Below are 24,912 nucleotides of genomic sequence, written 5' to 3'. Positions count from 1 at the left end.
GCACTGGCATTGTGTTTCTCATTGATTATGCCTGGCATTGTTCTTAAACAAATGTTACATCAAAATTGTCTCCTATAAAAGACCTTACCTATTTTCTAACTACTGTGTGGAAAAGAGGAAAATAATAGGAGTGGAAGATGGCTTCAAAGTTTTGAGAATTTAGTAGACATAACCCCCCCCCCTCCCCTATCATCCTGGTCTTCTTTTAGAACCCTTCCCGGAGTGCCCCCATCATCTTTTCCTTGCCCAGAACTCCCTATCCTCTGCTGCTTTCTCTTCCTCTTGCCTTGGCAACATCTGTAAGTTTCTGTTCTACAGACCCCTGGTGCTTTATCTCACACCAAGACTGAGTGCATGTGTAGAATTACGATATGTCTGCCCCTCTTCTACCTGACAGTGCAAAATCAAGATTTTACTTAGAGACTTCAAATACTTTTATTATTTAGCAGAATTCTTGGGGATCTTTCCTTTTTATCCTTTAAAGTATAATTACACAAGAAAAATCTGGGAAAACAATGAATTCTGCAAAATATTCTAGTGGCCTCCTATTAAGATCAAAACAGCACATGACTAGCTTCTAAACTAGTTCTGAGTGTTGTGCTTAAATAAAATAAAATGAAAAGTTTACTTATGTTTTTAGCTGACGTTAAAAATTTGAGGACCATTGAAGCGTGAAGTGATTGAAAAGAATATTTTGTGGCGCATTGTGTTGGGAAAGCCAGCTGCCTAGGGAGTGGGCCAGCTAATGCTGCCAGAATCTGGTTTAGAAAATAATACCCACAGAAATATGTGTATGAAGAAAAGACTGCTTTTAATCCTCACTTAGTTTTCATTCTCTTCTGGGTCAGTTTTTACATATGAAATGCTTACAGCTGACTTTACTGATGGATCACCTGAACACTGTCAGCTCTCTAGGTGTTTACATTTTGAAGATTGCAGCCCAGGGACTCTGGACAGTAAAATATGTGAACTCTTAAAGAAGAAAGTAAGAGAGAGAATGGTGTTTATATGTTAATTCCATAAGGCCTAAATTTAACTCTATTCCCATTGGCCTTTTTACCAGGTGGAAAAAAGCTAGGACTCCACTATTAAAAATACCAAATCAGATAGTTCCAGCTGGGGTTTCCTAATCACTTAAAAGGCAAAATTCAAGGTCACTTTTAATATCGTAAGTAGATAACGATCTTAGCATTTACTTTAGATATTAAATCTGAGATTCTTGTCTATTTGCCTTATTGACTAAACTGTATTGTTAATTTTGAGCTTTTGAATTTCTTTTCTTTGAAAAGAAACATTAACGTTTAATGTGGAGGAAAACGTATGTCCTACATTCATCTAGTTTATTGATATTTTACCCAAAAGTTGGCTCACTAATTAGATTCAGTGCCATAGGATGCTTGAGGAGATCATTTTAATCAATCTGTTGGAAAGATCAATTTTCTTGTGACTGAATGAATAGAAAAATGAAGCAGCTGCATGAATTACACAGGGAAGTTGACACATCTAACTCCATAGGGATTTTAAGACCAGAATCTTAATTGTGTGTTTGAAATGGTTGATGGTCTTTCTGTAAATGAAAATTTCTGGAAGCAGAAGATGTGATTCTTGTGCAAGATGGTGCTTCTGACCTCACTTTACATCGCCACCTGATTCTTTAGCTAAAGACTTGAGCTCTTAGTGTCCTTTTTTTTTGGGGGGGGGGTAAGGTATTCTGGAAGCCTTTCTGTAGCAGCTGTTAATAGAGGACAGCAGTTAATACAAATACAAGGCTGACCTTATAGCAGCATCTTTAAAGGACTAGAACTAATATGGATAGTAGTTTTAATGGTTGTTTTGTTTGACATGGTCTCTCTACCATCTAGCCTGGAACTGTCTGACTTCAGAATCATAGCTCCCAACCTCCATTTCAATAGTTTTTAAAAGTTAAAAATTACTATCGCTCTTTGTGCTTGTTTAACAACCTTCCTTTTACCCCAAAATTCGGGCAGTTTTGAATCTGAAAACTATTTTTTTCTTTGTATTAGTCATTGTGGTTACATGATTTACTGATAGCCTGTGAGTCACAAGTATATTCCTCATTCTCTATGAGTCACCTAACTACATACTAGTTTTGTTTATTTTCCTTCCTTTGAGATATTTCACCTAAAATAGATATTCCACTGGTTGGTAGGTATAAAATTTCTGTTTACTGCGTTAACTATTATAGCTGGAAAATAGAAAATAAATAGTACTCAGAAGTCTCACTGATTCAGAACACTTGGTTAACACCTGCTCTGGTCCAAGCACTTGGCTAAGCTTGGGTCAGCAAGGGGAAAGAGATTCAGAACGGTGCAGAAACTTGTTACAAGTTCTCTGGTAAGTGTAGATGTTTATCTAAAGGTGAGACCCAAAGAAGCCAACTTTGCATTGTTATCCTTTGCTGCTCCTATATGCTTTGACTTTTTGTTGGAGCAATATCTGCTAGGGAAGAAGTGACTATGTAGTCTGCTCAGTTCAACACTGAGATTTTGGATAAGAATGTGCTTTAAAAATTAAGTCTACCTGTGAATGAGGACCAAGACCCCTTATCTAGTTGCTTGAAGAGGCTGGGCCTAAGGAAGCCAGTCCTGCCCTGAGGGCTGTGGCTAGCAAAGCCCTCTGCCCAGTGCCAGCACCAAAGCAGGCTGCAGCAGTGGCGTGAGGTCACACTCATCTATCTACTTTGGCTAGGAGCCTGTGGTCCCAACCCCACTGCCCTGTGTACCCTCCTTGGCACAGTTGGCCGTTGATGCCTGCTCCTTGCTGGACAAGACACCACTACAGAGCCCCACACAGGCACTGCCACAACCTTTACATCCCATACCTGTAGACTGGGATGCTCGTCCACTGCCCCCACCCCTTGCCAATGATGTTGTGGCCCAAGATGAGGATGACTTTGAGGTCTGCTCTATCAACAGCTCACTAGTGGGTGCAGGGCTCCGTGCCCTGGAGGACAACCTATTTCTTCCACCCTGGGGTGGCAACAAGCCACCCAGCTCGGCCCATACTGCAGAGATTTTCCAGGCACTGCAGCAGAAGTGTATGCAGCAACTACAGGTCCCCACTGGCCAGCTGACCCACTTCCCCATCCCAGGAGGTGATGACAAGCCTGAGGTGTCACTCCAGGTACCTATCCCCCCTCAGCCCACATGTCCGCATGTGGAGCTATCTCCAGTTCCTTCAGGTGAAGAAGAGATAAACGATGGCCTAGGCCTGCCTCCCTTCCCTGAGTGCCTCCCTGGGAACCCTTATCCCCTCAAGGTTCAAGGACCCCGAGCCCCCTGGTGCCACCTGGCAGCTCTCCGTTACCACACCGGCTCTCTAGCTCACCCGGAAAGACCATGCCCACCACCCAAAGCTTTGCCTCAGACCCTAAGTATGCCACCCCACAAGTGATCCAGGCTCCTGGCCTACAGGTTGGCCCATGTATCCTGATCACTGTCCACAATGGCAGGAAGGTCAACAGTACTCATTACTACCTACTGCCTGAGCACCCTCCTTACCTTCAAGAGGCCCAGAGCCCTGAAAAGCCAGCCTTCATTTCTGTGCCCCTGCTGCTGCCCCGACCCAGTACCCTAGTCCCCACTGCCACTGTTTGATCTATGCCTCAGGCTGCCCCAGACCCAAAGGCCAACTTCTCCACCAGTAACAGCAACCCAGGGGCTCAGCCACCAGCCCTGAAGGCCACTACTCAGCTGCCACAGAGGGGGATGGGCAAGAGGCTGCAGGGCCAGCAGACAATATCCAGATGGTGGAGCAGCTCTTGGGACTGGGTCTTCGGCCATGGGTGGAGTGCCACAAAGTACTACAGATGTTCGTTGGACTGGCATTTGGAGCAAGCTGGCTGCCACCTTCTGGGTTCCTGTGGCCCCTGCATACCACACACAAACACTGATAGTTGTCAGGAGAATAGTGGTCTGCCCTAAAGGAGCCACTTGAACCTGCCTGTGGAATAAGGGTGGGGAGATGCCCCATCTCAGGCCTGGAGGACCCACTACTGAACCCACGACTGCCTGTTGCTCCCAGTGGACAGAGCAAGAGACTGAGAGCCCCACCTTACCTACCTCACTCACCCAGCGCTGTTCTGCATACCTTTGTTCAGCCTTCAGTGCCCCAACCAAGAGGTGGGAAGAAGCCTTGTGAAGGCAAGACAGGAAGCTGCCTGGCAGGCCCTGTGTATGACCTCTCTCTGGGCTACTGGCTAGAGTGTACCCCAGACTTTGCCCCGGAGGACTAGACTGAGGAAGCCAAGCTTGACTTGGGCAAGAAGGATGTGTTGGCTGCACAGAAAGATAGGCCAGCCTCCAGCAGGCCCTCCTCAGAGCTACCCTCTTTTCCAGGAGCCTCTGTAGGCATTTGGAGTGTTGGACAGAATGTGACTTGTGACTTCACTGTGAACTTGTGGTCTTGACCACTTCCAGGAGCTTATACCTGGAAACACCCTGAAGTGGCTCAGAAAAAGGTTCCAGATTCTCTGCCAAGACCCAGGGTCCCAGATTGGAAGGAGAACCCAAGGACACCACTACTTTCCTGTTTGACCCCTGCTCTTCCCTGTTGCTGTTTGGTTTGTTCCCATCAGCCTTTTTTGCCGAAGTTGCTGCCCCAGCTATGGATATCTGCTTCTTCTAGAGAAATAAATTCCGTTTCTATTTTATTTTCCCCCCTCAAAAAAAAAATTAGGTCTAGCTGGGTGGTGGTGGCACATGCCTTTAATCCCAGCACTTGGGAGGCAAAGGCAGGCAGATCTCAGTGAGTTCTAGGCCAGCCTCATCTACAAAGTGAGTTCTACGACAGTCAGGACTGTTACACAGAGAAACCCTGTCTCAAAAAACCAAAAGAAAAAAAATTAAATCTAGCCTAAATGAGCGGTGGTGGCACACACCTTTAATTCCAGCCTTTGGGATGCAGAGGCAGGAGGATCTCTTTTGAGTTCAATACAACCAGGGCAGCACAGAGAAACCCTGTCTCAAAAAGAATTTTTGGAGGCCTGGAAAGATAGCTTAGCAGTTAAGGGAACCAGCTATTCTTGCCAAGAACTGGACTTGATTCCCAATACCTGCATGGCAGATCATAACGATTTGTAACATCAGTTGTAGGGGATCTGACACCCTCTTCTGGTCTCCATGAGCACTGGGCACACACATGGTATGCAGGCAAAACACCCATGTACACAGCAATGAAGATACAGATAATTTTTTTAAAAATTAAGTCTAAGGCTGGGAAGATTTCTCAGTGGATAAACACCATACAAGCTTGAGGATATGAATTTGAATCACCCATGTAAAAACTGGACACAGCAACCTACAAGTCTGTAATCCCAGCATTCCTACAGGGAGGGGAAGACAGCAGAATCCCTGGAAGCTCTGGCTGGCTAGCCTAGCATACAAAACAAGAAAACTATAAACAAATAAATTAGAAGGCAAGGACAGACACTCTGTTATTCTCTGACCTCAAGAGCACTGTGGTAAGCACAAGCACGCACAAAATTAAGTCTAAAATCTGGTGTTAGAAATTCCCCGGTAGTTTATGGCATTCATTTACCTAGCATAAATATAACTAGTTACTTACGATTTCATGCAAAGATTCTTCTGAACTCTGTGTAGGTTGGCAACATTAGGGCATCAAACTATATCAGTGCTGTTGAAGAAGATAATGGTGATTCTTGGACATTGGAAAACTCTTAAAAGATGGCCCATTACTTGAGTGTTTGTCGCATAAGCCAAGTATTGCAGCTTATGGGGTCTTAAGAATGAAAGTTAATGCTGAGTAGAAGTGGTGCATGCCTTTAATCCCAGCACTCCAGAGGCAGAGACAGGCTGATCTCTGAATTCCATGCCAACTGTCTACAAAGTGACTTCTGCTACACAGAAAAACCCTATATTGAAAAAAAAGTGCATTGTTTGCAGATGTGCTGAAGAAGCACCCAGGTATTTAAATTTAGTGCTAATTTTTGAGCCAATAACAAGTAACTTTTGATTTATTTGTGGCTAGCTGCATGGTGGCCAGCTAATTATTTATTATCTTAGAGACTGGGTTTTGTTTTTGTTTTTCTTTGCTTTTTTGGTTTTTTTTTTTTCATTTTTAAGTGATAATGCCTGCCTTATCATTACTTGTAAAGTTGAAGTGGGATGGTGTATGCATGTCTAAAACACTTCACACAAGCTGGAACTCATAGGAAATAACTGAGTAATAATGGGAGCAATGCTTTAGAGATTTGCATATTAAGATTACTTTTATGAGCTACAAAATAAAAGTGTGTTAAGCTTCTTCAGCATTTAATAAGATACAGATACATTCAATAAAGTACCATGGAATGCTGACATAAAATTTATAAAACATTCCATATTTTCTGCAAGTGAGAAAAAGGAGTTATGCACCAAATAGAAAACAGTGACCAAAGAAGATGGGATTGGATTAGCATTTGCATCTGGATAAATCTGTTCTTTGGGTTTTAAAAATTACTTTTATTTTATTTGTGTGTTTTGTTTGCATGTTTGTAAATGCACAGCATGTGTGCGTGATGCTTATGGAGGCCCAAGAGGGTGGTAAGTTCCTTGAACTGTGAGCCACCAGGGGAACCTGGTCCTCTGCAAGAGCAACAGTTCTCTTAACTAGTGAGTCATCTCTCCAGCCCAAAGAGTGAGCTTTAAATTTTTTATTTTTTTGCTGGACCAAAGGCTAAGGCTTGCCACTCAGCATTCCAAGCAGACTTGTTTCCTAAAAGCATTCCTTCATTCTGCATTCCATTCTGGGTCAGCCTCAACCACAAAGTAGCAGGCTTTCTGCTCTCAGCTGCAGTAGCAGTACCATTTTTGAGGGAAAAAGTCTCAACCCTTTTTCCTCCCTCTGGGATGACCACCTTGGTTCTCATGGGGCCAGCTTAAAAAGCAAAGCAAAGCAGCACACCATTCCAAGGAGTCTGGCGGTCCTCTTCCCTGCCCATGCCTGTCATGCTCGGCAGCTTAGCGCCTCACTGCGGGCCCCTGAGCAGGGCGAGACTTCCACTGCAGGTTGTCTGGGTCTTGATTTCTGTACGAATCTTGCATAGCATTGCTATTGTAAATCCCAGCTCTCCCTCTAGGACACACTGACCAAAATATGCAACGTTTTTTGTTTTGTTTTGTTTTTGGTGGGAAGAGAGATTGTCCTGTGACTTCTGCCCGTTTCCTGAGGCCTGTGGAAATAAACCTTTATGTACTTAAAGTTATACAGAAAATAGAATAAAGTTAATACAAAAAAAAAGTAGTTTAAGGGCTGGGAATGTGGCTCAGTAATAAGTAGAACATGTCCCTAGCATGAACGGTAAAACCCCAGATTCTAGCCTCAACAGAGCCAATAAATACATTAAAATCTTATGAATGAAGTGGCAGGGTAACACCTTTAATCTCAGAAGCAGGACAGTCTCTGACTTTAAGGCCAGCCTGGTCTACAGAGTGAGTTCCAGGATAGCCAGGACTACACAGAGAAACCCTGTCTCAAACAAACAAAAATCATAAGACCAAATTATGCAGCTTCTGTCATTCACAGATGAGTGACAGTCTGAGCTGGAAGTTTGGTTTGATTTGATGTCTTTGGTTAGGTTACAGGGTCTCATGTTATACCCCAAACTGCCTTGTAATTTACTTTGTAATTCCGGTGTCCTTTAACTCAGATCATTCCTCCTGCCTCAGCCTCGTGGATGCTAGGATGACAAACATTTGCTAGCACCCATCTTAGATGGTTCCCCCCCACACACACACACACAGGGATTCTCTGTAGCTTTGGAGCTTGTCCTGGAACTAGCTCTTGTAGACCAGGCTGGTCTCGAACTCACAGAGATCCGCCTGCCTCTGCCTCTGCCTCCCGAGTGCTGGGATTAAAGGCCACCACCGCCCAGCTTTAGATGGTTCTTTATACTCCAGAAGGACAATACAGAAATATGGGTGAAGCTGGGCGGTGGTGGTGGCGCCTGCCAGAACTCAGGCAGTGATAGGCGGGTGGATCCAAGGCCAGATCTACAGAGTGAGTTCTAGGATAGGCTCCAAAGCTACAGGGAAACCCTGTCTTGGAAAAAAAAGAAGGAAAGGAAGGAAGGAAGGAAGGAAGGAAGGAAGGAAGGAAGGAAGGAAGGAAGGAAGGAAGGAAGGAAGGAAGGAAGGAAGGAAAGGGTGCAATGAACAGAAGGAAGGAGGGTGGGAGAGTTGGCACTTGGCCCCTAGTACCCAGTACTAAAAAAGATTAGCTGGTTTTTTCCTCCCCCCAGGTTTATTTCTTCACCATATGCATGTAGTATCATCTACTTGACCAGAACTGTGTGCTGTTTAATACTTTTTCATCTAACTACTAAAAAGAAATGAAAATTTGAGCAGTGACCTTTAAATTGTCTACTCCAGTAGGGACCTTTTCAAAGCATTTATGAGTTTTGTTCTGTACTTATCTCCAGGGTACAGTGTCTCATTGAGGAAGAGAAAATTCACTAATCCACCCTTCTGCCTATCCTCCTTCATTCTTATCTTCCTTTTCTTTCTTCCTTCTTGGTTCCCTTCCTGTAATCCATCCATATTTTCCTATTTTTATTTTTTTAATCTGAGATTGTGAGAAAGTATTTAGGTGTTTCTAATGTTTAATTTGTGGGTAAACACTAGGCCTGCCTGACACAGTATTGTGTCTCCGGACATCATGTCACCTATGGTATTTAATGTCTCAGAAGATCCCAGTCATGAGAAGGATCTGATGCTGACACCCTCGTGTTCTGGTTCATTTAATTTATGTGTATGAGTGCATGCATGATTGTGCACCTCTTTTGTGCCTGGTGCTTGCAGAAGCTAGAGGAGGATGTCTCATCCCCGTGGACTGAAGTTATAGGCAGTTGTAAGTTAGTATGTGGGTGCTTAGAATCTAACAGGCATCCTCTGGAGGAACAGCCAGGTACTCTTAACCACTAAGCCATCTCTTCAGCCTTCTTAATTGGGATTGTTTAAGACTGTGGGACATCTAAAGTTATTTCTATTTTATGTTGTGATACCAATATAATGTGATATTTGGGAACAAAATGGTTATGGTTTAATAGTGATGTGTTTGTGTGTCAAGTTGACAAGGGGTCACTTGTACCAGTTATTTTTTTGTCAACAAAACTTGGGATCTGCTGAAATACAGAGGTACTCAGGAAACTGAGAACTATGAGCTCAAGACTAACATGGTTTATATACACTTCCAAAACAAACCAAAATCATTATGGAAAGCTTTTATAAAATATCAAGAATGGGGTTGGCAAGATGGCTCAGTGGTTAAGAGCACAGACTGTTCTTCCAGAGGACCCGGGTTCAATTCCCACCATCCATATGGCAGCTTGCAGTTGTCTGTAACTCCAGTTCCAGAGAATCTGACATCGTTATACCAATGCGCATGAAGTAAAGTTTTAAATATATAGATATAGATATAGATAGATAGATAGATAGATAGATAGATAGATAGATAGATAGATAGATAGATAGATAGATCCTTTTTGCAATTTTATTCTATGGAAACTGTTGGTCGTTATAGCTAAAGTTTGAAGTTGGTGGTTAGTAGTTCCTAGTAAAATGGCATGAAATCTGTTTTTCCTATTCCTTAAGAATATCTTGATATCAAGATTGTACTAATTTATTTTATTTGTTGAGTGACTATATGGAGAGTCAAAAGAATGGTTGAAAAATGAAAGAGGCACAGAAAACAATGCAGTTGCAGTGTGTTTCAGGCACTAATAATAAAAACAGCTGACTTAGCTCTTGAAAAGATGTGTTTAATTCCTCCATTTCTCCTGTACTGAAACAGCTCCTGGGAGTTCCTCTGCTTTCTACCACATTATTTTTTTTTTACTGCACATCCTCTGTAAACCTAAAGCTTTCTAGTTATCTGATGGATAAAACCCTTTTTCAAAATGTAGACATAGAGACATGTTTGTCTCAGTTGTGGAGTTGAAGCTTTCTAGTCCAATGTCTTTCTGGTGGCAGGCTACGTCATGCACATTTTCTTTACATATAAGTAAGTAAAAAAAAAGATCATATTGATAGACTGGGGTTGGGTATAGTGGTATACATCCGTAATCTCAGATACAGAAGAATAAGACGTTTAAGGCAAGCCCAAGCTACATAATGAATTAAAAATCGTCCTTAGAAATACACAGAAAAATCTAAGCTTTTTTGGTTTTGTTTTACAGGCTCTAGTAGCAAGTTTTAGAGCTAGTCCTTTGTTATAAATGAATTTTGTGTTGTTTCGAGTTTTTTCCTTGTGAATGCATTCATTTCTGCAAATAGGAGTAGATAAAGGCATAAATTTAGACGTATAGATGTATTAAAATTTAAAGAACATCTGGTATTAATAAGGAAGAAAGAAGACAAAAATGTTTGTGTTTTTTCATTAAATCTCCAGCTAGTGCCAAGCAGAGGATCTCTGCTCACATTTCATTGTTTTTCTGCGAGGAAAGTAGTGTGAAACACCCTTGTTAGGAGTAGAGATCTTGAGGGAATAGAAAGATTTCTCAGTGGTTAAGAGGACCAGGGTTCAGTTCCCACAACTATGTGATATTTACAGGTATCTGTAACTCCAGTTTCAGGGGTTCTGATGCATTTTTGACCACCTTGGGCACTAGGCATGCACATGGTACACATACATACACACAAGTGAAACATTCATACACAGATAATTTTTTGAAGACTTGTTTATTTATATATTATGTATACAGTGTTCTGCCTGCATGTATGCAGGCCAGAAGAAGACACCAGATCTCATTACAGATGGTTGTGAACCACTGTATTGTTGCTGGGAGTTGAACTCAGGACCTTTGGAAGAGCATTCAGTGCTCTTAACCACTGAGACGTCTGTCCAGCCCCACACAGAAGTAAATACAAAAAGGGGAGAAATTAGGCCAGCTGGGTAGTTTGACAGGGACTTTCCAAGCCTGAAAACCAGGGTTTTATCGCATGGACCCATGTGGTCAAATGAAAGAACCGATCCCCCAAGTTGTCATCTGGCTTCCACACTCATGCTATAGTATTTTCTGTAGTGTGGCTCCAGGTAAGGGAATGAGGGAAAGACAGACACGGGACGACTCTTGTGGAGAAGCATCAGCGCCCTGTAGTTCAGCATGTTTGTATATGGTGGTAGACAGAGGCGTTACTATTACACAGTTTATTTTTTATTTTTTTATTTATTTATTAAAGATTTCTGTCTCTTTCCCGCCACCGCCTCCCATTTCCCTCCCCCTCCCCCAATCAAGTCCCCCTCCCTCGTCAGCCCAAAGAGCAATCAGGGGTCCCTGCCCTGTGGGAAGTCCAAGGACCACCCACCTCCATCCAGGTCTAGTAAGGTGAGCATCCAAACTGCCTAGGCTCCCACAGAGCCAGTACGTGCAGTGGGATCAAAAACTCATTGCCATTGATCTTGAGTTCTCAGTAGTCCTCATTGTCCACTATGTTCAGCAAGTCCGGTTTTATCCCAGGCTTTTTCAGACCCAGGCCAGCTGGCCTTGGTGAGTTCCCAGTAGAACATCCCCATTGTCTCAGTGTGTGGGTGCACCCCTCGCAGTCCCGAGTTCCTTGCTCGTGCTCTCTCTCCTTCTGCTCCTGATTTGGACCATGAAATTTCTGTCCGGTGCTCCAATGTGGGTCTCTGTCTCTGTCTCCTTTCATCGCCTGATGAAGGTTAATATTCAGGAGGATGCCTATATGTTTTTCTTTGGGTTCTCCTTGTTTAGCTTCTCTAGGATCACTAATTATAGGCTCAATGTCCTTTGTTTATGGCTAGAAACCAAATATGAGTGGCCTTATCATACAACAAAAGTATATACTCTATACTATGTTCATAGCAGCATTGTTTGTAATAGCCAGAACCTGGAAACAACCTAGATGCCCTTCAATGGAAGAATGGATGAAGAAAGTATGGAATATATACATATTAGAGTACTACTCAGCAGTAAAAAACATGGACTTTGTGAATTTTGCGTGCAAATGGATGGAAATAGAAAACACTATCCTGAGTGAGGTAAGCCAGACCCAAAAAGAGGAACATGGGATGTACTACTACACAGTTTAATCAAGGGAGCAGGGCTTACAAGCTGAATCGAGGAGATGGGCATAGCTAATCTTAGTAGGAGTAGTCTCTGAACGAGAGAGGTCTTTAAGCAGTAACTATCTAGGGGGAGTATACTGTGATGAACCTTCTCTGCAGATGGACCAGAGGAAGGCTTTGCTATTTTCTCCTGAGTATGAGGTTTTGGGCTCCTTGACATGGCTACATCCATGTCAACAAATACACATTCAGGCAGGACTTAACTTACTCAGGGCTTCCTATGGGTTTGCATGTACCACATGATGCACGCAAAGTAAGTCAGTGTTTTTTATTTTTTTGTTTGTTTTTTTAAGCAATGTTACTGGGCATAGTGTGACACACTATGGCAGAAGTAAGGAGATCTCAGAGTTCAAGGCCAATTAAAGCTACATAATAAGCTCTAGCCAGCTAGGTCTGTGTAATGAAATCCTGTCTCAAAAATAAATAAATAAATAAACAAATAAATAAATGCTTTTTTTGTTTTGTTTTGTGAGGGTGGGCCTGGCAGGACTAGGATGTGAGTGTGATTGGAGTGCATGCTGTGAAATTCCCAAATAGTCAGTAAAAAATGTTGTGTTAAAAAGGGCAATATTTAACTTAAGTGGCTTTAAAGGAGACTGTCTGCTAACAGAAGGTTTAGAGTCAGAGTGAGTGAAACCAAAGCACCATGAGCTTAGGGACAATAGGAAAATTGGAGCTGTGGCTGAGGTAGGGTTGGTTAATGGCGTACTGTACTGACCAGTGAGGAGAAAATGTTCCTCCTGGAGACATGTGGAACAAGCAGCCCTGAGTCACCTATTCAAGCATCAGGTTAACCCACGCATACAGATGAGGCAGCAGTTAGAAGACAGATGAGTGACTCCACGCTGCCAATGTCAGGAAATGCTTTGAATGGTAAATAGAAGCCTGGTCCTTCTAATTACAAATTAGGATTTTTCTTTAGTTAGATATTCAGTGATAGCTGTGGTACAGGATACTCAAGAGTGAAGAGCTATATGTACTATTAATTGTTTTTTAAAAGGTAGTCAGAATCCTAGACGGTACAGCCTAGGCCTTTCTGTCCTTGAGCAGATGGCGTTGTAGCTCGCTCACTGTGGTGTTCTAAGACTACACTTAGCACTTTGTGGTTTCTAGGGTATCTGATAACATTACAACTACTGAAGATACAATTCCGCATCAGAATGAAGGCAGCTTTTCCATGAATCTTAATCATTTTCACCAAATGCATTGTCACCTTCCATCATTGAAGAATATGCAAAGCAAAAAAACAAACCTAGTTTAGTTTGTTTGGGAATCATCATTTAAAATTATGCCTTTTCTTGGTTATATGTAAAATAACCAGAAAACGATTAAGTGTTTAATAGACAATGTAATAAAATTCTGTTTCAGATTTAAGTGTCTAATGTTTGCAGCTTTGGTTTGTTAAAGGACAGCCCAGGAGACGCAGTAATTTTATATTTGTTTTAATATTAAGTGTCACACAAGCATTCCTTCAGTGTGAGTGCACGACTAGGTTATCAGTCATAATCCAGAGACGAGGTGAGTGTAGAAGCTTGTAGCCAAATGTAGGTGTAATTGCAACACCTCTTAGTACTTGAAAAACTTTTCAGTTGACCTTCTTATTTAATTCCATTACATAACAGTAATTGCATTTATTGAAGGCAGTGTTTCTTACTAAAGGAAATGCTGATCTCAGTGATCTCAAGAGTAAGAGGGAAAGGGCTCTTTAATAATTCAGAGCCTTTACTACTTTTTACAATTCACTTGGTGCTATTGCCTTTCATGTCCCAAGTATCTTATAAATTGTTACCAAACAGTGGCATTTTAAGAAAAAAATCATCTCTTTAACAGAATCTCACAAGGTATTCTGTGTAATAGCTTGTTTTAAATAGGTTGAAGAGGCTGGCTTTAACACAAGTGTCTCCTGTATTGAAGAATGGTTTGACATATTCTGCTGCTTAAATACCAAATGAATTCTGACACCTCTAATGAGATTATTAAAGTTAAGGATTTTTTTTCTCTTGACAGCATCAACAAAGAAAGTATTATTGATGTGGAAGGCATTGTGAGAAAAGTAAATCAGAAAATTGGAAGCTGTACACAGCAAGACGTTGAGTTACATGTCCAGAAGGTAACTCATTTTATAATACGGTGTTGTGAGGACTGGAGATACAGCTTATTATGCATGGTACTCTGGATTTGACCCCCAGCACCACATAAAAAGAGTAAGAGAGGAACAGATAAGATTATGTATAGATTTGAGTAATTCTTAGACTGTTTTATATCAGATGTGTATGTTCTTAATAATTGATGTAGGTGAGCGTAGTTATATACCTTTAATCCCAACACTTGGGAGTCAGAAGTAGGGCAGAACTCTGAGTTTGAGACCAGCCTCTCCTAAATAATGATATAAAACAACAATAAATTGTAGAATTCTGAGATTATGGTCATTACTCAATCAGTTTGTGCTGGGCCACTCACTTAATAGGAGAGAACCAACTCCTGGTTTCCACTCATGTGGTATGAGCATATATGCTCATATGTGTACACACATTCTTATTAATAAATGAATGAGTGATGTTTAAGTAATTTTCAAGACAAGGGATAGTTTCTTCCCTCCCTCAACCTTAAGGGATCTGAAACCAGAAAGAGCACATATACAGAGACCCCTTCCCACAGAATGAAGGGGTGGAGTACTTAGGAACAGGCGTAAGAAAGACAGGTTGGTAGATTCAGAGAGATCTGCACATCTGTACCCACTGATTTGGAAATGAAGAGTTAAATTTAATAGGAGTTAATTATTGTGAAACTCTGAGATACGGAAAGTCTTGTATTTTTGCTAAGCTAGCCTGACATATTACTTTGTTCTTTGTTGAGTCTAGTATAGAAGTTCATTATATTGACAAAAAAGGGTTTGTCTTTTCTAGCTGACATGTTTTCCAGTACTCTAATAAAGAAAACTTAATGACTAAAACATACTTGAATTTTTAATACATGGGAGGATCCTAGCTCAATAACAGAACTTATATCTAGTATTAAAAGTGTCAGTCATAATAAAGCCTTTGGAATTTACTGATAAGTTTTGCCATAATAATAATAATAAAGTATTTTACAAAGTATTAAATTATATCATAAGCAATTGACTGTACTCAACTAATAGTTACTGCTTGTATATACTGCTTGTACTGCTTTGTGCTAAGTACTATGTGAACCTGAACCCAATGAAGGTGAGGGTGAATTTCCACTGGTTATAAAAGTCATAGCTTTTTGATTCTCCAGTTTGGGGTTTGAAGGTCAAGATTGTATTAACCAAAGGAAGCCTAAAACTTGTGTGTAGGGAACTATGATAGATATTCTTCCTTTGAGTATTGCTATAGTAAAGCCTCTGACACTTTCTGAATGCCAGGTGTTGTCCACAAACTGGGAGAATACAGCTTCCTTTTCTGAATTAATGAAGTAGAGGTGATTCCCCTTCGTGATTCACCAGACTTAGTAAATTCAGGTTGCAAGTGGTAAAGGTAATACGTTTTTGAGGGTGTTCAGAAATCACTATGATGTAAAATTAGCATGTGTGAGTATTGAGGTACTGGATAACGTAAAAGAGCATCCTTTGTGGCAGCTTCTGACCGGAACAGCAGGAAATGAGATGTGATGTTTGATGAAAGGAGACAATTGAGGGAGACAGCAAAGAATAAAGAAAGGAAGATGGGTGTAGCCTAGCTGGGCTGAAGTTGATCACAGTGGTAGCAGTGGCTGTGGTAGCATAGCAACACCTATGTTACTGCTTTGGTTCTTGTGGCAGACCCCATTTTAATTGAAGCTTTGAGATTGATTTCCCTAATCACAGCTTTTGTTGATATAACTAGGCCTTGTTTATTACATTCGTGTGTACCTAGGGTTTATAAATATTTGTGTTATCTTAGTTGACTTCAAACAATCCATAGAGCCAACAATATTATTCCTGCTGGGTAGATTAAAAATGGATATCATTTATTTCACCAAATGGTTTCAGTTAAAGATGTATGCAAGCATCGTTCCATGTAGATTATCTTTTAAACAGAAGATAACAGGTTTTGATACTTAATATTTTTGGCAATTTCTCATTTTCAGATTTATGTGATCAGTTTGGCCGAACCTCGCCTGCCCTTGCAGCTGGATGATGCTGTTCGGCCTGAAGTGGAAGGTGAAGAGGTAAAGGTTATGCCACATGGGTCTAGATAAATTGTAACACTGGAAATCCAGTGCCCTCCTTGTACTAAGAGTACCTGTAAATTGACTTTAATTCCATTTTTATTTCAATTTACAGAGCTGAGGATAGAACTCATTGGTAGAGGGTTTATCTACAGTTCAGGAGGCCTGGGTTTAATTAAATTACTTTTTTTTTATTTTAAGCATAATTTTATTGACTCTTCAGAAATTTCACATCATGTACCCCAATCACATTCATTTTTCAGTCTCTCCATATCTGCCCTTCACCCTTGTATCATCCTCCCCAAAGGAAAACTTAAAAAAAATAATTATAATAAAATTTTTAAAATAAAAGTGTAAATAAGAATATTAATTAAAGCTGAGCATGGTGGCACATGCCTTTAATCCCAGCACCCAGGAGGCAGAGGCAGGCAAATCTGTGAGTTCAAGACCAGCCTGGTCTTTTACAAAGTGACTTCCAGAACAGCCAAAGCTACACAGAGAAACCATGTCTCAAAAAACCAAAAATAAAAAAAGAAACAACAACAACAAAAAAAATAGCAAAAGAACATTAATTGAAAAGACCAAAAACAAAACACAAAAAAAAGCAAGCCAACACCAAGGGGGAAAAAAAATCACTCTTCGATATTTCCTGCCTTTGCATCACGAATAAATTAAATCAATTAAATTACCTTTACCATCAGCATATCTCAGACTTTTTTTGGTGTCCTGATCTGTTTTACAACTAGGGATGTAGCTCAGTGGTAGAGGCTTATCTAACAGACATCTGTCACAGAATCAAAAAGGAAAGAAAGTTCTTTTTAATTCTCTTAATAATATAGAAGATGCCCCCCCATAAGCTCTTATTTTGTTCGTATGTTAGTCAGTATTTATAGAATTAAGGTTTAAGGCAAACATTTATTTATTAAAATGTTAATATGAAAGTATTGCGTGCTTGAATATATTTTAGATAAAATGTAAAAGTGACCAAAACATGCTTTGTATTTTCCAAAACAAAACTTTCCTGTTACAAGTGACATCATGTTAAATATGGACAAAGTTTGTATATGTCTGACCTCTTGTATATCTAGATTCCCATATGGTCCTTGGGTTCACAGTGTTGGGAAATTACCAATCATACAGCCTTTGCAAATTTCTTAGTAAATTCATGTGTGAGTGAGAATGAAAAGTAATTTTAAAAAAAAATTTAGCCCTATGTAGTGGAGCACACCTTTAATCCCAGGCAGAGGCAGGTGTATCTCTGAGTTTGAGGCTAACCTGTTATACAGAACACATTCCAGGACAGCCAGGTCAACACAGGGAAAGTCTGTCTTGAAAAAACAAAAACAAGGATCTGAAGAGATGACTCAGTGGTTAAGAGCGCTGCCTGCTCTTACAGAGGTCCTGAGTTCAATTTCCAGCAACCACAAGGTGGCCACAACCATCTGTAATGAGATCTGCCCTCTTCTGACCTGCAGGCATACATGCAGAGAAAACACTGTATTCATAATAAGTTTTTAGAAAAAGAAAAAAAAATTTGTGTGTGTGTGTTTTGTTTTTCGAGACAGGGTTTCTCTGTAGTTTGGAGCTTGCCCTGGAACTAGCTCTTGTAGACCAAGCTGGCCTTGAACTCACAGACATCCGCCTGCCTCTGCCTCCCGAGTGGTGGGATTAAAGGCAGGCACCACCAACACCCTGCTGAAAAAGAAAAATTTTGTAAAAAGGAAGAGAGAGAGAGAGATTGATTTGACTTCAGGGACTCCCTGAAAGTCTTGAAGGACCAAAGTCTTGGGGGACTGTTGGTGGTCCCTAGAGCACACATTTAAAAACTGTTGCTCTGTGTTATTCTTCCCGTTGGGTGTTAGCCAGGGCTTGCAGGTTAAATCCAGGAAGTAGTAAGAGTTCAGGTGGGGAATTCTGGTACCTCAGTAGTGAGCAAGTTTGGAGAAGGGAAAGAAAGCAATAATATTTTTGTTCTTTCTCATTTTACCATCTCTTTTGTCTTTGTTGTGTTTGAGTAGGAGGGTGGGTGCATGTGTAGATATGGATGCAGAAGTTGATAGTGGGGTCTTCCATAATCACTCTTGACCTTATGCATTGAGATAGGGTATCTCACTTTGAACCCAGAGCTCACTGATGTAACAGCCATGGACAGTGAGGATTCAAAGTTCAGTATTCACCTTTATAACATACGCTTTACCCACTGAGCCATCTCTAGTCTAAGTCTCCCTTCCCTTCATTCCCTTCTCTCCTTTGTTGCTGTGTGTGGATGTTTAAGACAGAGCCTTACTATATAGTTTTGGCTAGCTTCAAAACCACAGAGATTCACCTGCCTCTGCTTCCCAGGTGCTGAATTAAAGGCATTCCTTACCATCCCCAGCATCATCTCTGCCTCTAACAGTAACTTTTCCCTGACATTCCTCTTACTGTGTTTATTCTCTTGACATAGTGATTTCCGTGTACAATATTAACATACACACCGCTCACTGAAAGGATACATAGCTTCTAAGAGTAGGGTATATGGTATCCATGTGTGTACTTCAAAATACTGGTTAAAATATGTTTTTCTTCCCCCCCCCCCCCTTTTTTTTTCTTTTTTAGGAAGGAAGAGCTACTGTTAACCAGGATACAAGATTAGACAACAGAGTCATTGATCTTAGGGTATGCCTCATTTGTTTGTTGATATGGTTATGCCAACACTGAGTTGGGTAGGAATGCCTTAAAGCTAATTGCATATGTATGAGTATCATGATACAAGACATAGTGTACCTCTCTAGCTGACCTTTTCCCCAGAAAGCTGCCAGGAGCAGGTAAGCACTAGTTCGCAGGATACTGGCTTTTGTTTGTTCGAAAATAAGAGATGATTATAATGCCAATGTTGGGGTGGCTCCCGGGTGATGTCTGTTTTGTGCAGACTTAGTAAGCAAGTGGAAATGCAATCATTAAATCACTACAAGGAGTAAAAGAAATTGTATACAATTTAGCACAACCAGGTAGAGACAGCAGTTGTTATTTTGAAGTCACTTTCGTGGTTTACACTGTCGTCTCATGGGACTTCTCTTTCCCTTTTGGTTTGGTTGCAAGTGAAAGAGTTCAGTGGTTTCATCACTGGTTTGTCATCTTTCTTTCTTAATGTTTGACCACATCTTCCTTCTGTCTCCTGCTCAGGGTCTTTGCTGCCCTGAGTTTTTTCTAACTTTGATTCTTCTGCAATTGTGTATCCTTGTAATGTTTACTTAACGCTTCTTCAATTTGCTTTCTGTCTTTTTTTTTAACCTCCATTTTAACTTATGTTGGTTTTCCATGTATTTTGGCCATAAGAGTTAGATATATTGCGTTTACCCATACTGTTTATTCAGTGTTGTTACTGGTTTATACTACAGTTTGGACCAGAACAATTTTGTCTGTGGTGATCTAATTTAAGTGCATTATACCCCGGGAGTTTTGCTAAGTGCCATGGCACAGGCCTATAGCCACAGCTATTTGAAAGACCAAGACAGGATCCCTGAAACACAGGATTTGGCACACGTGGTTGTGCACACCAGTAATCCCCATCATTCAAGAGGTTGTGGCAGGAAAGCTCAAAGTCAGCTTGGATTACATAGGCAATTAGAGGTCAACTGTAGCTACAGTAATGAGACTTTGGCTCAAAAACAAACAAAAGAAAAAGCATTTGGAGGCCATCTTGGATGGAAAAGAAGGGTGGAAAGATTTTCATATTAACATCCAGATGATTTTTCTTGAAAAGTTGGAGATCTTAGCAGTATTGGGGTCATTCTGGCCAGATAAAGTACTAGGTGGACTATATGCCCCTTGTGTTATCCTATACTTACTTCATTCGTGTTATTTGTCTGATTCTTATAAATACCTATTTTCATGTGAAAGTGGTCTGCATATGTATATGTGCATAGTCCCATGTATGGAAGTACATGTATAAAAGTGTGTGTGTGCACGTACATCTCTGTTTTGGGATCCAAGGTGGTTTCCGAGGTCTTTTTTCCGCTCTTTATATTGAGGTAGGGTCTTGTACTGAACCCAGAGTTCAGTGTTTGGGGCTAGTCTGCCTAACCAACTTGTTCCAGGTTCCTGTGTTGAAACCTCCATAGTGCTGTGATTATAAGCAGGTCACCACACCCGTTTGCCTTTTTATGTGGTTACTAGCGATCTAAACCCTTGTCCTCACATTTGCATGGGCCATCTTAAGTATTTTGTGGAGGGTCAGGGGAGGGTAGGCATGTGCCGCGGTGCACGCATGGAAGTCAGAGGACAACTTGTGGGAGTTGGTTCTTTCCTTAAACCATGTGGTTTCCAGAGATCAAACTCAAATCATTAGGCTTAGCAGCAAGCATCTCTTCTGACTGAGCCATCTCACCAGCCCCTAGTATTTTATTTATTTTCTTGAGATAAGGCCTCATGTATTTCAGCTATCATTAACTCTCTTTGTAGTTGAAGAAAACTTGAGCTTCTGATCCTATTGCCTTTACTTCTCAAGTTCTGATATCCTAGAGAAACACTCTCACATCCAGTTATGCTGGGAATTGAACCTAAGGCCTCATACATGTTAGGTGAGCACTCTACTCACTTAGCTAGATCCCTAGCCTAAATATGTTATACTTTGCCAGGCGGTGTATAATCCCAGCACTCAGGAGGCAGAGGCAGGCGGACCTCTGTGAGTTCGAGGCCAGCCTGATAGACAGAGCGGTTCCAGGACAGGCTCCATAAAAGCTACAGAGAAACCCTGTCTCAAAAAAACAATAACTCAACGTCATGCTGGGTGGTGGTAACACAAACTTTAAACTCAAAGGCAGGGTAATCTCTGAATTTGAGGCCAATCTGGTGTACAGAGCAAGTTCCAGGATGGCCAGGGCTACACAGACAAACCCTGTCTTGAAAAACCTAAATAAACAAATGAATGGCTTGACTTCTATGGTAACCTGGTAAACCAAGGGAGATAGGACTGCCCTAAGACCTCATCAAAAGTCTTATCTCTTAAAAACACTCAGTTTTTTGAAGCAGGTAACTGCTATATATTCCTGTGTTCGTCTCTATGAAATTGGTAATATGAGCATAAAAAGCTTTAGCACAGTGATCAATTAGAAAAATACATTGTGGGCTGGAGAGACGGCCCAATGGATAAGAGTGCTGACTATTCTTCCAGAGGGCCCCATTTAGGTCCAAGCACCCATATGGCACGTCACAACTGTCTGTAACTCCCAGTTTCGAGGGATCTGTTATCCTTTTGGAACCTCAAAGAGCCTTAGGTGAATGGGGTGTTAGATAAACATGCAGGCAAACACCTGGCGGTCGTGGCACACCTGGGAGACAGAGGCAGGTGATTTCCAGGCTAGCCTGGTCTATAGAGTGAGTTGCAGGACAGTCTCCAAAGCTACACAGAGAAACCCTGTCTCAAAAAACGAAAAACAGCCGGGCGATGGTGGCGCACGCCTTTAATCCCAGCACTCGGGAGGCAGAGGCAGGCAGATCTCTGTGAGTTCGAGACCAGCCTGGTCTATAGAGCTAGTTCCAGGACAGGCTCCAAAGCCACAGAGAAACCCTGTCTCGAAAAACAAACAAACAAACAAAAAAAACGAAAAACAGACAAAAAAGATGCAGGCAAAGCGCCCATTCACATAAAATAATAGTTTTTTAAAATTAAATGAATTGTAATGTTAAGCCAACTAACATATATTCTTTTTGCTTGTTTATGGAGACAGGGTTTCTCTGTGTGACAGTTCTGACTGCCCTGGAACACACTTTGTAGACCAGGCTGGCCTTAATTCACGGAGATCTGCCTGCCTTTGCCTCCCAAGTGCTGGGATTAAAGGCGTACACTACCACCACCCAGCTCCCGTCATATATTCTTAATTCGGGAAATCTACTGTGTAAGCAGTGTATCCCCAAGAGTAAAAATAAGTATTTACTATCTTGATGACTTTTATCTGTTCCTAAGAGGATAGTATCAAAGAGTGATTCTGAGTTAAGTGCAACCCTTCCAAAAGTCTCCCAAATACCCTGCCGTCCTTAGAGGGTGGATTGACTGTCACAGTGACCCATTGAAGGAGCCAGGTGAGTAAGATAAAGTCATTTAACTTAGACTTTTCTGAGAATACAAATGACTAACATTTTAACATTCTTGAGGTATCAAGATGGCTCAGTGGTGTGGGTAACTGCCACCAAGCATAGTGACCTAATATTAGTCTCAGAAACCCACATGATCGAAGGAGACAATCAACTCTTGAAAGTCTGTACTTGCCTTCCCATACACATATAAAATAAATAAATGGACAGGTGGCTCAGTGGTCAAGAACAGGCTTGTAGTGTGGTTTCCCAGCACCCTATGATGGCTTACAACTGTCTGTAAGTCCAATTCCCGTTTTCCTCTCTGGGCACTTCAACCACATAATATACAGACATACATGCAAACAAAATGCACATACACATAATTTTTTCATTAAAAAATTAAATACATTTATTGGGGGGAAGCAGGGGAGAGTTCTTGCCTTTCTTATCAAGGATCCAGTTTTGTTTCCAAGCACTCTCTTGGAAGCTTACTTGTCTGCAACTCCAGTTTCAGAGTATCCAATAATGATGTCTCTGTCTTCAGGGGAGCCGGCGTACACATGGTGCACAAAAATATAGGTAGACAAAACACATATACATAGAATAGTCTAGAAAAAAATTTTAAGTCATTAACAAAACTATGGAATCCTGAAACACTTATACAGTAATTAGATAGTTTATAATCAAGTGTCTGTCTGCTCCTTGTCTACTTAAATACTTTTTTAAGTAGAAAATGAAAATATATATTTCTAATACATTTTTACTCCATTGTAATACAAAAGATTTTCTAGGCAGTATAGTTTACATGCCAACATAATGGAATTTATGGCATTTCAGTTTTACAATGTTTTTCTAAAACTGGAGATATACAGTGATTTCTGGTTGTTAAACAGATGCATGTCTTATATTTTAATAGTTACGTGATATAACTTGCAAATTCATGTGTCTTTGGATGCTGCTGCTGCTAAGGATGTGCCATTTAAGGTGTGATTTAAAGGGAAATAATAGTAATACAAGTGAAATCCTCCATGACAGCAGTGAGTAGAGGCAGAAACAAATTGAAGTAATGCTGATTTTTGTGAGCAGCAGACAACAGGGAATGCTGTGAGAATCATAGATGGGTGATTGTCATAGCTGATGGCATTTAAAAAAAAAAGATTTGGGTGGCCAGAGGTAGTCCAAGGAGTCCTGGGTGTGGTAACTGTTGGCCTGAATCAGTGCTCTAGGGATGCCGGACACTGTTGTGTTGCAAACCACCCAGTCTCAGTCTGCAGCACCTTTATCTTACACTACAGTGCCTATGTGCTGGAGAGTCTTGGCTGAGATTTAGCCTGAATGCTGCCAGACTTTCCTTATGTGGTAATATTGCAGTTTCACGGTGATTCCACTTTTTTATTACAGAGGTTACTTGTACTTAATTATAAATTCTACATCAATCTGATTTAAGAAAAAGAAGAAGAGTAGCTCATTTGGAATGAAGAGGGGGTAATTTTAAACATAACTTTCTATCCAGTTTTTTTTTTTTTAAGAGATTTAGCAGAGTTTCACACATACACACCTTGCTTGGCTTTTTTTTTAAATCTATTTACTTATTATGTATACAGTATTCTTGGTATTCTGCCTGCATGTATGCTTGCAGGCCAGAAGAGAGCACCATCTCTCATTACAGATGGCTGTGAGCCACCACGTGGTTGCTGGGAACTGAACTCAGGACCTTCGGAAGGGCAGGCAGTGCTCTTAACCACTGAGCCATCTCTTCAGCCCTCTATCCAGTTTATATGACAGGCGGATCTTTGTGAGTTTGAGGCCAGCCTGGCCTACAAGAGCTAGTTCCAGGATAGGCTCCAAAGCTACAGAGAAACACTATCTCAAAAAAAAAAAAAAGGCTCAGTACCATTAATAGTTTCACTGTAAACTTGGGCTTATTTGATTTTTTTTTTTAATCTCCCTCCCAACGCTAAGATTCTTCCCATGAACCTGTTCCTCTTCTAAAAGATACAATGTCATTTTCTAGTAATGTAACCTCGGGGAAACTAATTCTGTAAGTAGAGTCTTGCTTTTTTTTTTTTCCCCTTTTATTTTTACCTTGTCAGATAACTGCTGAGTTATCTCCAGCTCCTAAAATTGGTATATATTTTAAAAGAGTTGGCAGAAAATAAGCTAAAATGACTTGGTTTGACCAAAAGACAAAAACTCCCTTTTCTGTTGCTTAGACTTTAGTTTCTCCACCTTGTACTCTAATGCCATACGAATTCTTTGTGAAGGAAGAGCTGTTGCTGAAACATGATTCTGCAGTAGACTAGAGGTTTCTCAGGCTTTATGTTAGTCTGTTGAGCACAGTTCCCCTGAGAACAGAGTTTTTCTCGAGGTAAGTTTCCATGCGCAGATATTCAAGCTTTTTGCAGTAGCTTTGTGTCCTGAGTACAATGATAACTGGCATGCACTCAGTACAAGTGTGTTTCTAAGAATGTTGTCAGCATTATAATCAAGGCTTTCCTTTGAAGCTTTCTCCTACTTGCTTTTCAAGAACACCTTATGTTTATAAATTCTGATTAACTTTTCTCACCAACCTCATTCTTG

At 40.9% G+C, this 24,912-nt stretch overlaps 1 protein-coding gene and 1 pseudogene across 1 annotated transcript in view; both read left to right on the top strand.

The window, feature by feature from the left end:
* Positions 1-24,912, top strand: part of Dars1 (aspartyl-tRNA synthetase 1) — a 62,040-nt gene that overhangs the window by 19,792 nt on the left and 17,336 nt on the right. Inside the window, exons 5-7 of the mRNA XM_075987813.1 lie at positions 14,113-14,215; positions 16,195-16,275; positions 18,874-18,933. Of these exons, the coding sequence (XP_075843928.1) occupies positions 14,113-14,215; positions 16,195-16,275; positions 18,874-18,933 (244 nt within the window). The remainder of the gene's footprint in view (positions 1-14,112; positions 14,216-16,194; positions 16,276-18,873; positions 18,934-24,912) is intronic.
* LOC142859174 (activated CDC42 kinase 1 pseudogene) lies at positions 1,305-3,944 on the top strand (annotated as a pseudogene).

The sequence above is a fragment of the Microtus pennsylvanicus genome, chromosome 10 (genome assembly GCF_037038515.1).
Source record: "Microtus pennsylvanicus isolate mMicPen1 chromosome 10, mMicPen1.hap1, whole genome shotgun sequence".
Lineage (NCBI taxonomy): Eukaryota > Metazoa > Chordata > Mammalia > Rodentia > Cricetidae > Microtus > Microtus pennsylvanicus.
This window is presented reverse-complemented; position numbering and strand designations above follow the sequence as displayed.